This window comes from Gopherus flavomarginatus, chromosome 2, assembly GCF_025201925.1.
Source record: "Gopherus flavomarginatus isolate rGopFla2 chromosome 2, rGopFla2.mat.asm, whole genome shotgun sequence".
NCBI classification, from domain to species: domain Eukaryota; kingdom Metazoa; phylum Chordata; order Testudines; family Testudinidae; genus Gopherus; species Gopherus flavomarginatus.
The window spans coordinates 150399646-150416208 of NC_066618.1; the positions used below are offsets into that span (position 1 = coordinate 150399646).

General features: G+C 56.7%; 1 protein-coding gene across 1 annotated transcript; it reads right to left on the reverse strand.

Moving 5' to 3' along the window:
- Positions 1-7941: 7941 nt before the first annotated feature.
- Positions 7942-11978, reverse strand: PGAM2 (phosphoglycerate mutase 2). Its single transcript, XM_050937566.1, has 3 exons — positions 11494-11978; positions 9628-9808; positions 7942-8154 (listed from the first exon to the last, which is right to left on the reverse strand). The coding sequence occupies exons 1-3, from the start codon at positions 11974-11976 to the stop codon at positions 7985-7987; spliced, it is 834 nt and encodes a 277-aa protein (XP_050793523.1). The 5' UTR covers positions 11977-11978; the 3' UTR covers positions 7942-7984.
- Positions 11979-16563: the final 4585 nt, after the last annotated feature.

Genomic DNA, 16563 nt, shown 5'->3' on the forward strand with positions numbered 1-16563 from the left:
AATATTTAAAAGCAAACAGGCCCCTCCCCTGGCCCCCACTCCCTCCGAGCTACCCTGGACCCTAAGTGATTGCTCAGTCTGTTTACGCTCAGGGGACCACACTGAGGTTCTGGGCTGCCCAGAGTGAGCTTGGCCAGACCCACATCTTCCCCTACCCCCACCGAGCCCTTTTAATTCCTCATTATGGCAGGGGGAGGCTGCTTACCCCCAGCACACCCTGCTGTCTGTTGCTATGGGAGTGTTTGCTATGAAAGGGCATGCAGGATGGAGGTGCCTGGTCCATCTCCCTCCCCACCCACCCCCACCCCCGCACAACCAGGAGTAATGGGGTAGGGTGTGGGGGCAGCACTCTGGGACTGCCTGGCATGTGGAGAGCAGAGCTCCTCCAGCCCAGCTTTGCACTGCTCTCCTGGAGAGCTGAGATCATTAGCTCCCTGTGACAGATGCTGACAGGACATAGCCCAGGTCATAGTGAGTCAGTACCAGAGCCAGGAGTGGAAACCAGGGGTCCTGGCTCCTAGGCCCATACACCATCTACTAACCCCAGATCAGCCCTGCATCTACTGCCCACAGCCCACCCCCACGGCATCACCAGGGGCCCCATTTTCACAGCTGGGTGACCCAGCTTTGGGATGGAAAGAGGAGATGGTGTTGGAGGGTAGGGGAGCCCAGGGTTCATGTCTTGTTTCTGCTTGTTTTGCAGCCCTGTCAGATCTGCTTGCCTTGATCCTGCAGAAGGGCACTGGAACAAGGCTGGCTACCTCCCAAGCACCCGCTTGTGGCCTGCCTTGGTGCTGCAGTGGCTCTGCCTCAGTTTCCCCTCTCCAAAGGGCACCTGAACTACTCCCCACCACAGTTCAAAATAAGGTTCCCTTTCCAGGGGCCGATTTCAGTTCTGCCTATGAAGTGGTAGAAACAAAGTGTCTGGCTGTCTTTCTGCTCTCTTTCTCTCTCTCTCTTTTCAGCCACACCCCCCAGGTTTCTTGTCGCTCCGCACACTCCGGCTCAGAAATGCCAGCAAGCCAAAAAAAAAAAATCTGTTGCTGTTCTGGTGCTACTCAGCCATCTTCGCCAGGCCTTTGCTGAAATGTCCCCTTCCCTTCACTCAGGCCTCTCCTGTAGGGGAAAAACCAGAAGTTCCATTTTGTTTAGGCATGTCGCCATTTTGTTTGTAAGGAGTTGTTGTTTGTCCACCATGTTGGTGACCTTCTTGAGAGAACTGGCGCCTTTTTCTCTCTATGGTGGGAAAGAGCAAGGGTCACATGGCCTACTTGGAAGTGTTTTTGTTTGTTTTTTTTTTGCTTTGGGATCTTGGGGGTGGCAAAAAATCCTGGGCCTAGGGGCGGCAAAAAATCATGAATCCGCCACTGCCTCTGGACTTGGTGCAGTATGCTGTATACTTCTGTATCTTACCTTTAGTAAATTCCCCTTTGTCCTTATGGGTTTGGGACCTTGACTTTAAGCCAGTTTGTTATGCCAACCTGTACCTGTATGCCCTTTGTATATTGTTTTGCTGCGGGTCCTATACGTTGCTGTTTCCTGTTTGAGTCACTGTTTAATAAACCAGTTTGCTTTATAGTTAATCCTGTCCTTAGTTTTCTCTCTGTTGATAGATGCGGTTTGGGGGAACGAGTCTGCTGGATTGGGATGCTGAGGTGTGGACCTTAGAGCACATCCAGTTAACCATAGGCAGGAGCTGAGTTCCTGGTTAACACTCCCTTATTTATCCCCAAGCCAGGCCTAACTGAGTCACATAAGTCATTATCCTTTTTCCCACCTGGGCAGTGAGTTAACAATGTCGCAGGTGGGGCCGAGAGACCCATTTCCTGTTGAAGGGCCAGCCACCCTGGGACAGACTCCTTGGCAATCTCACATACATTGCTTGGGAGCTCTCTGGTCCCTCACATGAAGAGGCCAGAGTGCCAAATCGTAACAGAGAGCGCTTTCCTTCCACCTGTTTCTCAGGCCTTTGAGTTAAATGGGCATCAAAGCCCAAACAATAAACAAGGTGTTTTAAACAGTCCAGATAAAGCCCCATTCCCAGGATATGCGATGCCTGGTTCCTCCACTCTCTGGCATCTGCCAGGAGAAACAGGGTAGACAAGACCTTAATCCACTTCTCTCCTGAAACATCCACAGGAGCTGGGATTTAGTTGCCCACACTGGGCTCTGCCCTGGTGTACATCACTGCTGTGAGTCTGCTCTGCGGGGTGCAGATCCTGGCAGTACACCATCACCTGCTCACCCCACATGCTCGTGACACATGGTTCTTGGCTGGCTGAGTCAGCCTGGAAACGGGAGGCCTGCACCTCCATTTAATCCTCCTGGCCACCCACCTAGCTTGGCTGCTTCTCTTTGCTGCTTTGAGGCTGCAGTCAGTGAGCCCAGATGCAGCAGGACATGATGCTGATCTGTGAGCTCTATGTTACGCCACCCCACACACACTGCAGCGTCCCGTGGCGGCAGGACAGGGGCCAGGGAGTGCTGGGGTGGGGGAGAGGTGAGATTCAAACCCTCAAGAGCTCTGCTGAGAGGGTTTTGTGGGCCCTGGATGTGTCCGATCATGGCAAGTTTTGGTCTCATAGAGGGAGGGAAGGCCAGGGGCGGGGAGTAATAAGATAGATAGGCATTTGCAGTGCCTTGGGGCTGTCAGCGGAGCCAGCCCCAGGACTGGAGGCCAATGTGATGCCAGAGGCTGGGGGATCCTTGCAGGGAATTCATCTGCTGCTTCTTTGCCAAAGGGGGGGGTCCCCTCCCGGGGGTCCCCGCCCCACACAGAACTGCCCTGAGCTGACAATACTGGAAGCGCTGTTTCCCACAGTGCCATGGGTGAGGCGGTGCGGGGGAGAGGGGAGACCTTAAACAGTCTCCCCTACAAGCCTCCATCCCCAGATCTCTCTCTCTGTTTTTATACACTGTGCCCATCACCATGGTATCTGAGCCCCTCTTGGGAGGGCTCAGGCCTCCACCAGAGTTTGGTCTGGAGGAGCTCAGCCCCCAGGGGAGGTGTAGCTGCAGCTACAGGCTAGTGTATGAGTCCTTCCCGCTGTCTCAGCACTGGGGGCTCACTGGACCAGAAGATGCCAGCAGTGCTCAGTCCTTTCCCCAGTGGGGTGTGATGCATGCAGCTGTCAGCAATGCTCATTGTTCCTGCGTTTAGGGCTGGGATTAAGTGGAGACAAAAGCAGGAACTGCAAACTCCTGCTTGGTTGCAGGCCAGGAAGGGGCAAGGCTGACTCATCCAGGCGCTCCCTGATGTGAAATGGAGCTGATTAGCATGCCAGCCCTGAGCCAGGGCAGGCAAGGTGACCAGCACATGGAAACCAGTTCAGGGACTCGCCCATGAACTCCTGAACTGAGCAGAGGAGCCCTCAGGAATGACTGCTCTGCAGAGCGTGTTCACTGGGGACTCCAGGAGGCCTGGGTATCCCAGCGAGAGGGAGGTGGGGCTCTTCCTGTGCCATTGAGTGAGAAGCAGTGGGTCTTAGAGAGGCAGGCAGCAGAGGGGACGCGGGGCAGCGGCACAGGTGGGGCGAGAAACAAGGGGCCATGGCAGTGGTGTAACGTTGACAGACCACGGTCGTTGGCGGGTGGGCTCAAACCGGAGCCCTCTGGAGCTTAGTGCATGAGCCTCTACCACATGAACTAAAAGCCAACTGGCTATTAGGTAAGAGTGTGAAGCAGACTTATTTAACTCTCTCTAAGTGGTCTCAGTGCCAGACAGGGACAGAACACCACATCCATAAAGTGTGTGGGTTACAGGGGCACAGGTTTTAAGGAGGCGTTTGGAGGAGGGAGGATGCCCACCTAGGGCACAAGCAGTGGGAGGCTGGTCTGGGCATGGGGGGCTGGGTGTGGGAGGAGAGGACAGAGCAGGAGGATGGAAGCAGAGTGATATCCAGCCATGCCTAGGGCCACATGGTCCGTGGGATCAGAGCAAGTGTGGCCATGTGTGATAAATGAAAGGGGTTGGGGTAGCTCCCTTTTATGGACACCCAGCCAGCCAGTTAGTCGTAAAATCCCTCTTGGTAGCTGTTCTCTGCTTGCTTTACCTGTACAGAATTAAAAGTCCCCCAGGTAAAGAAAAGGAGTGGGTACCTGACCAAAAGAGCCAATGGGAAGGTAGAACTTTTTAAAATTAGGAAAGAAACTTTCTCTTTGTCTGTTGTTCTCTCTGGGCTGCAGGGACACAGAGCAGCAATGCTATAAGCAGGAATGCTGTGGAAGGTTTGAAGCAGGTATGAAAAATTATCTTTCCTACCTAGAAGGAATCATTGGGACAGGGAAAGTTTAGCTAGATGTGATCACGTTTATTTCTTTATTTTGGCTTGTGGCTCTCTGTGCTAACCCCAGATGCTTTTCTTTGCTTGTAACCTTTAAGATGAACCCCCAAGAAAGTTAGTTTAGGTGCTTAATTTTTGGAATTGCTCCTTTAAAATCCAGCAAATGCCTAAGTCCCAGATGTATTTTCTTCCTTTTTGTTTTTAATAAAATTTACCTTTTTAAAGAACAGGATTGGATTTTTGGTGTCCTAAGAGGTTTGTGCATATGTTGTTTAATTAGCTGGTGGCCACAGCTAATTTCCTTTGTTTTCTTCTCAGCTCTTCCCCAGAGGGGGGGTGAAAAGGCTTGAGGGTACCCCACAGGGAGGAATTCCCAAGTGTTCCTTCCTGGGTTCAAGGGGGTTTTTGCATTTGGGTGGTGGCAGTGTTTACCGAACCAAGGTCCGAGAAGAGCTGTAACCTTGGGAGTTCAATACAAGCCTGGTGTGGCCAGTATTAATTTTTTAAATCACTGCAGGCCCCCACCTTCTGCACTCGAAGTGACAGAGTAGGGAATCAGCATTGACACCATGGCATCCCGGACAGCTGGGGCCAGACAACAGCTGCCAAGGAGCTGCCAAGGGCTGCTCCTACTTGTGCTGAAGAGCCAGAGAGTGCACACTGGGGGTAACAGCCTGATTTGCCTTCTGGGTTAGCTCTCCCACAATGCACTGTGGCCAGGGACTCCCATGATTCGCTCCCTGCCATCTCCAAGGGGGAAGACCCTGGTGGCACCAAGAAGGACATAGTCTGCCCAGTGGGTGGAGAACAGGAGCCTGAAGGACTAGGGCCACACGCACTGCAGTTGCCCTGCCAAAGTGAAATATTTCCATTTTCAATTTTTTTATTCAAAATTGTCTGCATTTTCTTGCCTCCCCTCCCACACAGGTCTGCAGGCAGGGTCCAGGCAAACCCAGGGAGACAGTGGGAAAACCCAGTAAGGGCTCTCCAGAGTTTGGTGGGTCCAGATGAGATTTTTAGCTCCGCTACTGGACGTCCTGTTCCTGGAATCACAACTAACTCGAGGCACGTCCGTGCTATGGAACAAGGAGTTTGGCCAGGGAGTAACCAACATCACAGTGTGGAGGCACTAGCAAGTCAAAGTAAACGCGAGGGGGTGCTGGGATTCAGACACTGGACCCCAGACTGTGGTCTGCTGAAAAATAGCATCTCTTGAAGCATGGCCACCTGCCCAGTGCATGCACACACACACACGCACCAGATGGGCTGGAACAGCAGCCTCCGACCTGCTCCACATCAACTGTACAGGGGCTGCCCCCGCTGAGGGCTAGGCCAGCTGCCCCATCCACCCAGAGAAGAAGCATGCAGGCCCCTAGCCTGGCTCCTCTGTGGGGATGCAAGTGGGGAGGGTGGGAAGCAGGGGCCAAACAGCAGCAGCTGGAGGAGAAGAGGAAAGGAGGGGGAGCAAGGGGAAAGGGAGAGAGAAGCTAGTGACGGAGAAGAAATACCCCAGGAAAGAAAGAGGAGGAATGAAGGAAACAGCCAGAACCAGCCAGACACAGAGTGGGGGTCGGGGGCAGTCTGTGTTTATTTCTCTTGGTGCCACGGTGTGGTGGATGCCTTGTGAGGGGCACTTAGAGTAGGTTGCTATGAGGTCTAGCATGAGCCTCTTCCCCATTGTCAGAGGATACAAGCAGGAGACACACAAACCCACAGCTGGAGCAGCAGGTGGCAGCAAGCCCAGAGCTGAGCCATTTGCCTGCCAGCTGGGAGGAGATCAGGATGCATGGCCGGCTAGACGGGTGGACAAGCCCTGCTTCCTCTCTGCTGCTCCCCACAGCCAGGCCTGGTGGCAGCGGCAATAGCGCCCAGCTCTAAGAGCCCAGGTCCTTGTACCTGAGCTTACGGAGGAGGCCCAGGAGTTGTTAGCAGTACAGGGTCTATGACACACAGCTTGGTGGTTCCACATCTACCCTCTAGAGGGCAGTGGTGTCATCAGAGGCGGCTCTATGTTTTTTGCAGCCCCAAGCATGGCAGTCAGGCGGCCTTCAGCGGCACACCTGTGGGCGGTCAGCTGGTCATGTGGATTCAGCGGCATTTCTGCAGGTGATCTACCGGTTCCCGTGCCTTCAGCATACCCACCACCGAATTGCTGCCGAAACCGCGGGACTGGCAGACCTCCCACAGGCATGCCGCCAAAGGCTGCCTGACTGCCACCCTCACGGCAACCGGCACACCCCCACCCCATGATTTGCCGCCCCAGGCACACGCTTGCTGCACTGGTGCCTGGAGCTGCCCCTGGCTGCACCCCGACAAGCCTTTCTATGGCTGGCTCTGCCCTCTGCGTCCTATACACCAAGCTGTGTCATGCCCATGTGGCACCGTGTGCCCCACCATCTTCTCTTCCCTGGCACCTCTTCCGGGGCTCCTCCTTGCGCAAATACTGGCTGCACCCTGAGGGACGTTTGTGAAGTGTGAAGTCCGCTATAATCTGGTCCATGGAAAAGAGCCTATTAATGTGCTGGTTAATGGGGTCGTTCTTTCAGCTCACAGGTAGCAGCCTGTGCTTTGGTGCTGAAGGCCTAGGATTCAAACCCAGCTGGTGGCCTATGAAGAAGGTTTCTAGATCCCTCCGGCATGGTAGCTGCTCCAGGCCCAGGCAGTAAGGTTCAGCCTCCTTCTCCAGGAAAAATGACTCAACTCAAGGACAGGCGGTACCAGGCCCCCTGTTCATATAGACAGGAGCAACGCCAGGGTTTTTGACGCCCTAGGCGGGGGTCCTTCCGTGCTCCTGGTCCTCAGGGCACTTCGGTGGCAGGTCCCGGAGCGAGTGAAGGACCCGCTGCAGAATTGCCGCCGAAGACCCGGAGCGCGGAAGGAACTCCCGCCGCCGAATTGCCGCCAAGGGCGGCAAAATGCCGCCCCCGCAAATCCTGGTGCCCTAGGCGACCGCCTAGGTTGCCTAAATGGAAGCGCCAGCCCTGCATACAGACCCAGAAGCTCTCACTCTGCTTGTCCCAGAGCCGCTCTCACTCCCTGCTGGGAGCCCAAAGAGAACCTACCAGGGAGTGGCACTTAGTCCCCTGCTACAGGTTGGGACAGCCTTACGGCTTTGTAACCCCTCCCTGGCCACACGAGGCCCCCACACCAATGGGCCTCAAGGCCAGCCCCACTTCTCCCTCTCACCGAGGAGGGAGCAGCATAGCCAGACCCCCAAGCTGCCCTCCCCCAGCACGCTGGATCCTCCTCCACAGCCTCCAAGCTTTGACAGGCCCTGAGTTCCCAGGGGTGCCAAGCACCAAACTTTCCCTCTGCCACTGGGCAAGGGCCCCCAGGCTGTGTCAAGTGAGGTCCACCCCAAGCTGGATCACCCAGGCTGTAGGTGGACCCCCAAACACCCCTCTCCCCTCCTGGGCTACATACCCCCCAGGCTGTTCCAGGCCCCAGCCCCCCACCACTGGGCTACATAGCCCCCCCAGGCTGTGCCCGGCTCCAGCCTCCCCGCCACTGGGCTACATACTCTCCCCAGGCTGTGCCTGGCCCCAGCCTCCCACCACTGGGCTACATACCCCCTCCAGCTGTTCCAGGCCCTGAGGCCCCCGTTCCACAAGCTGTGTCAGGCCCCCAGGGCCCCCATGCCCACACTGCACTCACTCAGTTGGGTTTCACGGGTTTATTGCCCTAGCTGCTCTCCCCACCCCTCACTTCTGGACCTTGCCCTGGGCAGCCACAGCCTCCATGGCCTTACGCACGGTCTCCTCATCACCCAGGAACTGCATGGGCTTGGTGGGCTTCAGGCTCTCATCCAGGTCGTACACGATGGGGATCCCAGTTGGCAAGTTCAGCTCCATGATGGCAGCATCAGACATTCCTGTGGGGAGAGCCAGGGAAAGGGCTGGGGGCAAGATGGTTAGACAGGCCCGTGGCTCCTGCTGCCTCCCTTGCTGCCCACTGGGGCTGCCCCAGCACAGAGACACCAGGCACTTTCCCACTGCACAGCAACAAAGTTACAGCGCCTCCTGCTGGCAGAGGCAGAAACACAGCCAGCGAGGTGGCAGTGCCGGCTGTGGGGGGAGCCCCCTTGCCACTCCAGCCCCAGCCTGTCCCAGCAAGGGGTGCTGTGGAGGGCGGGGCAGGGAACTGGCTGTGGGGAGAGCTTCCAGCTACTCCAGCCCCAGCCTGTCCCAGCAGGGGGCGCTGTGGGGGGGCAGGGCAGGGCGCTGGCTGTGGGGGGAGCTTCCGGCTACTCCAGCTCTGCCCTGTCCCAGCAGGGGGCACTGTGGGGGGCAGGGTAGGGCACTGGTTGTGGAGGTAGTTCCCAGTTACTTCAGCCCCGTCCTCTCCCAGCAGGGGGCCCTGTGGGGAGTCCCCTGAGGAGCTGCCTCACAGCTCACAGGCTGGGTCCTGCAGCTCCATCCACTTGCATCTGAAAAAGCTCCTTGGAATCCCTCAGTGACCTTTAGGGCGGGGGCTCACAGAGGCCAGGGAAACCGAATCCCAGCGTCAGAATTGGAGGGGGAGGCTGGTCAGCGTGGAAACCAGACCCCACACAGAGCCTTGAAATGTGACGCCCGCCTCTAAATAGCAATAACCTTCTGCGGCAGCCGGTCGTGGAGCTGCCAGCTCCTACTCCCCCCTGCCCCATGAGGCTCACTTGGGCCTCGGATATGCGGCGCACCCATCCTGGGCTGCTCCTGCGCCAGAACTGGGAGTCGCTCACTGCTGGTGCTGCACCAGGCTCCTCACCTGCCCGCTGATCAGACCTCCCAGCCCCAGAACATCAGCCTCATGAAACAGTGGGGGAAACTGAGACACAGAGGGGGTGGAGGAGTTGCCCCCCGGACTCCTGATGCCCATTATAGACCTAGCCCATCTCTAGCTACAGGTCCCAGGGTGGATAAGACCTGCTGCCCCTACAGCCCATCCCAGCTGGCTTGGAGGCTTACAGCCTTTAACCAAATCGGGGGAGGGGGGAAGTTTGGTGGGCACCTCCCTGCTGGGTCCCTTCTAGTTGCACAACAACTCCTTTCCCGGCACTCCTTTCTCCCCTTCCTCGCCAGGTCCCCTAGCAGAGCAGTCTCCTGCCCGCTGGCTGGGAAACCAGCCCCCACGGCTCGTTGGCAGCCCTGCTAATCACCTTGGGAACCCTCTCTCCCCCAGAGCAAGGTGACAGGCAGGGAATTTCCAGGCGGCAGATGGGGACCAGTTTGGCCCCCATGTCCCCAGGAGCAGACACCAAGGCTAGAGGGAACAAGCCCTGAGGATCTTACAAAGGGCGCATAGCTAGGAGAGCATGGGGCCTGGCACCTGGCCCAGCTAAAGGTCATTCGTCAGGGGGCCGTACCCTCCAGGTGCTTGACGATGCCACGCAGGCTGTTTCCGTGGGCGGCGATCAGCACCCTTTTGCCGGCTTTGATCTGGGGGACGATCTCCTCATTCCAGAAGGGCAGGGCACGGGCGATGGTGTCTTTGAGGCTCTCACACGTGGGCAGCTCCCCGGGCTTCAGACCTGCGTAGCGCCTCTCCTAGGGGGCAGAGGAGACACCCTGGTAGCGCTAGGGACACAAGCCCCACTTGCTCCAACACTTCTTCCCCCAGGGTCGCCAGCCCAGGGGCAGAGGCAGGGTGGGGGACACAATCAGGCTGCACACCTGGGTAACAACAAACATTTTAACATGAGAAGGGAACAGGCCCCTGCTCCCCAGCCCTCCTGGGGCTCAGCCAGAGGCAAGAGACTAGGGGTGGGTTTCTAATCAGAACCAAAGCTGGGCTCAGCCCAGAACCCAGCGTGAGTCTGTTGCTTGAAGGGGCTGGATTACTGGGGTCTCCTTGCTAGCCCCTTCCCACAGTATATGAGCTGCCCTCCCCCACCACGCAAGGCACCCAAACCTCCCACCCAGATTGGCACCCCAGGGCCCATACCACCCTGTCCCCAGCTTTGCTCCCAGAGACAGATCTGGCCTGGCGGCTTCTGGCAGGGTGGGATCCTAGTTCCTCCCCATTCCCCTCCCAACCCCACAGCAGGGATTAGCCAGACAATGGCCCTAGCAGACTATTTACCCTGCAGGGACAGGCTGGCTGGCTGGCGGCATCACCCCTCCTGTACGTGTGGGGGTGGGGGGAAGGGCTGTGAGACCATGCACAGGGACTCCACTGTCAGCCCAACCCCACGTGTGGCCCTGCCAGGATGGGCCAGCTGTGCATGAGAACAATGGCTGAGCCTGACCATCTTGCCCAAGGGATGGAGGTCTCCCCAGCCTGATGCCCCCAGCACTGAGATGGGGATTCTGGGGGGCTGCCCGAGAGCTTTGCCAACAGCCACACGGCTGATGCCCATCCTGAAGGCCCTGTGCCCACCGGCTGGGTGGGGGCTTCGTGCCACAGACCCGGTGTCTGTGCCGGGAGAGGTCGGGCAGCAGCAGCATGAGCCCAGCTGCTTGGTGAGAGCCTCAGGCATCTCTCTGCACCCTGATCTGGCTTCTCCCATGTCCTGGGAGGGAGAGGCCTGGGGACCAGTGCTGGGTGAGCATGTGCCCTCCTGTCCCTACACCTCCATTGCTCCCCAGATCCTTGTTTGCTTAGCAAAAAGCCCTGTGCTCCCCCAGCAAACCCTCTCCCCGAGCACTGACTCAGCAACCTCCAGCACCTGCTGCCCCTGCCAGGGGTGTCAGCCCGCCGGGAAGCAAATGCTTCCGTCTTCCTCTCCCAGTGCCACCCTGCCCCAGTGCAGCTCATTGGGCACCCCCTAGCTCTCCCCCGGGGTCAGGAGCGCCGCCAGCTTTTTTGCCACCCTAGACAGCGGAAGGGCCCCATCCCCGAAATGCTGCCCCCAACCAGGGCAGCCAAAGATCCGGCTGCCGCGGTCGCCGCCCCCCAAATGTTAGTGCCCTAGGCGACCTCCTAGGTCGCCTAAGAGGTTGCGCCAGCCCTGCCTGGGGTACCAGGCTGGGCACCCTCCCCATCTTCACCCCAGGCTGCTGAGCGAGACATCAGGCTGGCACTCGCTGCCCCCTCATCTGAAACTCACTCACCTCACAGAACCCCAGCTGGCACTCCCTCCGTCTCCCCCCTCCCACCTAGCCCCCAGGGGATCCAGCTAGCACCCCCACCCCTCCTTTCCTGGGTGTCCAGCTAGCAAGCCCCCCAGTCCCCCTCCCTGCCAACCCAGGTGCTTGGTTGCCCCTCCCCGGGGTGCCCGGCTGACACTCACCTTGCTGATGACCTGGTAGTAGGGGTGCTGCTCGTCCATGGGGGGAGGGGGAATGTCGTAGGAGCGCCGCCAGATCTTCACCTGCTCCTCGCCATGCCGGGCGGCGGTCTCGGCCTTGTTGAGGCCAGTCAGGCCCCCGTAGTGGCGCTCATTGAGGTGCCAGGTGCGCACCACGGGCAGCCACATCTGGTCGATGCCATCCAGGATGGCCCAGAGGGTGCGGATGGCCCTCTTCAGCACGGAGGTGTAGCAGATGTCGAACTGGTAGCCTGCCTCCCGGAGGGCCTGGGCCCCACACCGCGCCTCCTCTGCCCCCTTCTCGCTCAGGTCAGCATCGAACCAGCCACAGAAGCGGTTCTCCTGGTTCCAGGTGCTTTCGCCGTGGCGCACTATCACCAGCCGGTGGGTCGACATCTTCAGAGCAGGGAGGGCAGCGTGCCTGGAGAGCCCAGCTCTGTGGCAGCAGCAACAGCACCTCCTCATGGCCCTGTGTGCCCCTTTTATACCCCGCCAGCCCAATCAGCACCCACTCCGGGGCAGACAGACAGTTGTAGGCAGCCAGTTATGGTGCTGCTGGGAGGGCAGATCCCCCCTTTCTTCCCAGGCTCCAGTAACAGCCAGGCCAGGGGCTCCCTCACCGTTCCAGGACAGAAATAGCCTGGAGCTGGGCAGCCTTGTGACCTTGGCTGTTGGAGTCGCCTGGAAGAGGGGGCTGGGCCCAGGACCTGGCTACAGAGTAACACTCCAGTCTGGGGGCAGAGAATGGTTCAAGGCAAAGCTGCTTCTGCAGCCTAGGAGGGCCAGTGGCCCCTAGGCCTCTTTGGAGAGGTGGCAGTGTGGATGCAAAGGGTGGGGGAAGCGGAGGGATGCCAGCCTGTCTTGTCCATGGAGGTGCCCTCCTGCACCTTGGCACCCAGGTGGAGGAGCCACTCCCCAAGACTGACATGGCTTGCGCAGTGCCGCAAGGGTCACAGCACCAGGGGGAGATCCCTTGAGTAAGGCGGGGGAGGTGGAGGAAAGCGTTGGGCCCGCCCCTGACACACACCTGAAGGCTTGGGCTCTCCCAGCGCTCAGCCAGCTTATCCTGCCGGTAAGAGCACTGCCGGGGCTTGTCTGCCAGAAGGTCTCGGCTGTCTCTCCCCAGGGGGCAGGTGGCATGGGCGGGCTTCTTCCCTCCCCAGCCCATCTCTGTATCTGTCTATACCCTGTGCCCATGACACCCACTCCCCACCCACTGCACTGTCACTCCTGTGGGCGATTGGAGGGTGAGTGCAGTGTCGGGGGGAGGGGGCATGGAGAACAGGGATGTATGGCACAATGATTAGAGCACTAGCCTCACACATACGAGACCTGGTTTGAGTCCCTATCCGCCACAGACTATGTGTGACCCTGAGCAAGTCACTTAGCCTCTCCAGGCCTCAATCCCCACCTGCCCAATGGGGACCCCAGCCTGGCCTGTCCCACAGGGGTGTGTGAGGACAAATCTAACTGTGAGCTGCTCCAGCTTGCAGGCCCGGATGATCCCCCAGCCGAGCACAGAGCCAATTCTTGGATCCAAGGCCAAAAGCTACCTTCCTGTGCCCTGATTTGAATTGCAAAGAATTCAGAGCTTGCTTGTGTACCAGGGCTCTGCCCTGCTATGCCCCACCACCCCGATGCCATAGCAAAAGGGACTGGCTTGAACCTAGGCAAGGGCTTGTTTCTCCAACGAACTTCAGGGGCAGAACAGAGGGGCCAAGCAATATGTCCCTCCCAGCTGGCTGCTGGCCTGGAATCCAGCCTGTGGGAGAGCTTCTAGCTTCCCTGCAGTGTGAGGCCAGATCTGACAGCTCAATGGGTGACACCCCTGATGAGTCACTGAGGCCCATTGCCCACTGGGGGTCCTGGGCTGGCTGAAGGACGCTAAGCAAGATGGAGTTAGCCAGGTGATGCTTGCGGGGGTACTGGGCTAGCTGAAGGACGCTAAGCGAGATGGAGTTAGCCAGGTGATGCTTGCGGGGGTACTGGGCTAGCTGAAGGACGCTAAGCGAGATGGAGTTAGCCAGGTGATGCTCGCGGGGATACTGGGCTGGCTGAAGGATGATAAGCGAGATGGAGTTAGCCAGGTGATGCCTGCGGGGGTACTGGGTGGGTGTATGCTGGATGGTATGTGGGGGGCATGGGATGGCTGGAGGTTCCTGGTGCTGGGGGCTGCATGGTGGGTTTCTGGGGGAGCTTAGCAGGTGAGCACTGCACTGAGCCGTTAAGTATGGCTATTCCTGGACAGCCAGGGTTATAAGCGTCACCAGCAGCAATGTCCACACGAGGAGTCGTACCGGTACAACTCATACAAAAATCCCCCCTCCCTCAGTCATGCAAGCACTGTGTTGCACAGGCCTGAGTCCTGGGAGCACGAGGACTGACGGACAGGGTAGTGCCAAAGGCTCCATCCGCTCAGGATCCGGCCTCTGATAGTGGCCAATGCCAGGGGCTCAGCCGAAGATGCAAGAGCCCCGTCTAGTGGTCGATGGTGATAGCTCCAGGCCAGATTTTTCCTGGCCCCAAGCAGGTTTGTGTCCAGTAGCCGGAAGGTTTATATTCTCATACAACCAAACAAATGATCCTGGTGTAGCTAATGTAGTTGGTTGTTGCCACATGACACAAGCTCAAGTCTGTCCCCTTATGGGGGACCTGCCTTTTCATACACTACTGTCATTCTCATGAGGAGATCATTTCATTTCAGCTCAGCAAATTTTGCTTCTACTTTGACTAGAACCCCAGCCACTGCCTGGAATTCACTGTCCAGGAACATTTCCGCAAGCCAAGTAACACACAAGGACTTTAGGCTTCCCTGCAGCCTACAGGTAGCCTAGAACCAACTGCTGTAAGTTAAAGCAGGCAGGGGTCTTTTCATCCCGCAACCTGAAGAATATCGAGGGCAAAGCTGGCATTAAAGACTCTTTTCTTCTGGATCTGGCCCAGTGACTCTGAACCTTGGCATATAGTGCCAAGTGTGGGAGACACTCTAAGGTTTCTATATTGCTATTCGAGAAAGACACAAATAACTCTCTAATAAACATCCCAAGTGAGTTGTTATGAGCACTGTACTAGGTGACCAACAAGCATCTGAGTCATGAAAAAGGCTGCTTTGGTCCTGTTCCCCCCCATCTTATTAAATGGACGTAATTAAAGCAGTAACTGACAAAAATTAAAAATCAGTCAACAACAAATGTAATATGGGGAGTTTGACAGCAATGACTCTAAATGAGACATTATGAAATGCAGGTAATTGATAAGGGAAGCTAAAGATATCAATGGAAAAAACCCTGCAGTCAGCTGGGTTAAGAACAAGAAGGAATTTGTAACAATATAACAGGCAGGATACAAATCCCAGCAGTGGTATAGATCTGTTACTGGGTGGAGATGACAAACAATTATCTCTCAGCCCTTTCCCCCAGCCCCTCCCTGGGATCACTTATCTGCAAACTCTTCCCCCCTTCCCCCCAATGCTGCAGAGTGCTTTTCTTCTCTTGTACCAAATGACGCCACCCAGGACTTTCTCCCTGGAGGTAGAACTCCAGCTCCAGCTTCCCATCAGCCTCTCCCCCAGGCTCTCCATGTCTCTGTCCTCTAGAATCCCATTCCCTAGGCTGCCTCCCTTGCCCTTGTGTCAAGATTCATCACATGAGTTTGCTTCACCCATGCATCACTCAGTTAGCCCTTTGCCAGAACTCCCATCTCAGGGGAGTATCCCAAGGCCACTTACCTTCTGCCAGGCTGACACATACCTTTAATTCAGCCATCCAGCTCCTCCCCAGCTCGAATCAGGTGCACTAATTGCTCTTTGGCTCCAGTTAATTCTTTTGCTGCCAGCGTGGGACACACACCTCCTCAAGATTCTCAACCCTGGCTACAGCTGACCTTGCCTGGCAGTGGTGGAGCTGACTTTGTGGGGCTGGACTAGGTGGTAGCTGACCTAGTGGAACTGAATCTACAAAGCTGAACAGGATAGTAGCAGATCAGTGCAGGTCCTGGGGGACTGGCTGGAGGACAGCCATTCCCTGATAGACTCTGGGATGGATGAGGAAGCAATATGGATTGGTGAGTGAGGGTATGGGTGGATGGGGACTGTTGTGGTTGAAAGCTCTGGACCGCAACAAAGCTAGGTGATTAATAGCTGGGACTGTTGAGTTGACCATGCCGCCAATACACAATGTCAGGATACGTCTACACTAGAAACACTGCAGCTGCACCCCTGTAGTGTAGACACTCCTATAGCGATGGGACGGGTTCTCCCGGCAATGTAGTTAATGCATCTTCCCGAGAGGTGGGAGCTAGGCTGATGGAATCACTCTTCCATCTGCCTAGTGGTGTCTGCACCAGGGCTTAGGTCAGTCTAATTACATCACTCTGGGTGTGACAATTTTCCCAGCCCTGAAGGATGTACTTAAGCCAACCTAACTTTCTAGTGCAAATGTCTGATTGTGTTTTTCCCAGAGAAAAGGTATTTGTGGATCCATGTTCTCAAGGACTCCAGAAGGCTTGTGAATGGGGATGGACCAGCGAGTTTAATTCCTAAAGCCTGGCAAAGAATAAGGTTGGGGTTGGGTTTTTTGTTGTTTTTTTTGGGTCGGATGAGAGGGTGAAGGGGAGTTGTTGGCGCTATTAAAACCAGCCCTGGCTGCTGCCACAGACATCTGGTGGTGGGCGGGATTGGAGTGATATTTCTACCAATGATCTGTAGGAAAATAAGTCATGTTTGCAGAGGACACATAGACCGGCAGGGAGGTAAACAGCAACGAGGCCAGGTCTGTTCTATGGAGAGAGCGATCATGTGGATACTTTGGGCTCATTCAAGCAACAATCTTCCAAATACAGCTCAGTGCAAGGTCAGACATCTAGGAACAGAGAATGTAGGTCACATTTGCCCGATAGGAACTCTACCCTGAGAAGCAGCGACTCTGAAAAGGACTGAGGGTTCCAGGTGGATAATCAGCTGAACGTGAATTGCCAGGGCGAGGCTGTCGCTAAGAGGGCTAATGCGATTCTTGGATGGATAAGCAGGGCAACACTGAGTTGGAAGACTACATT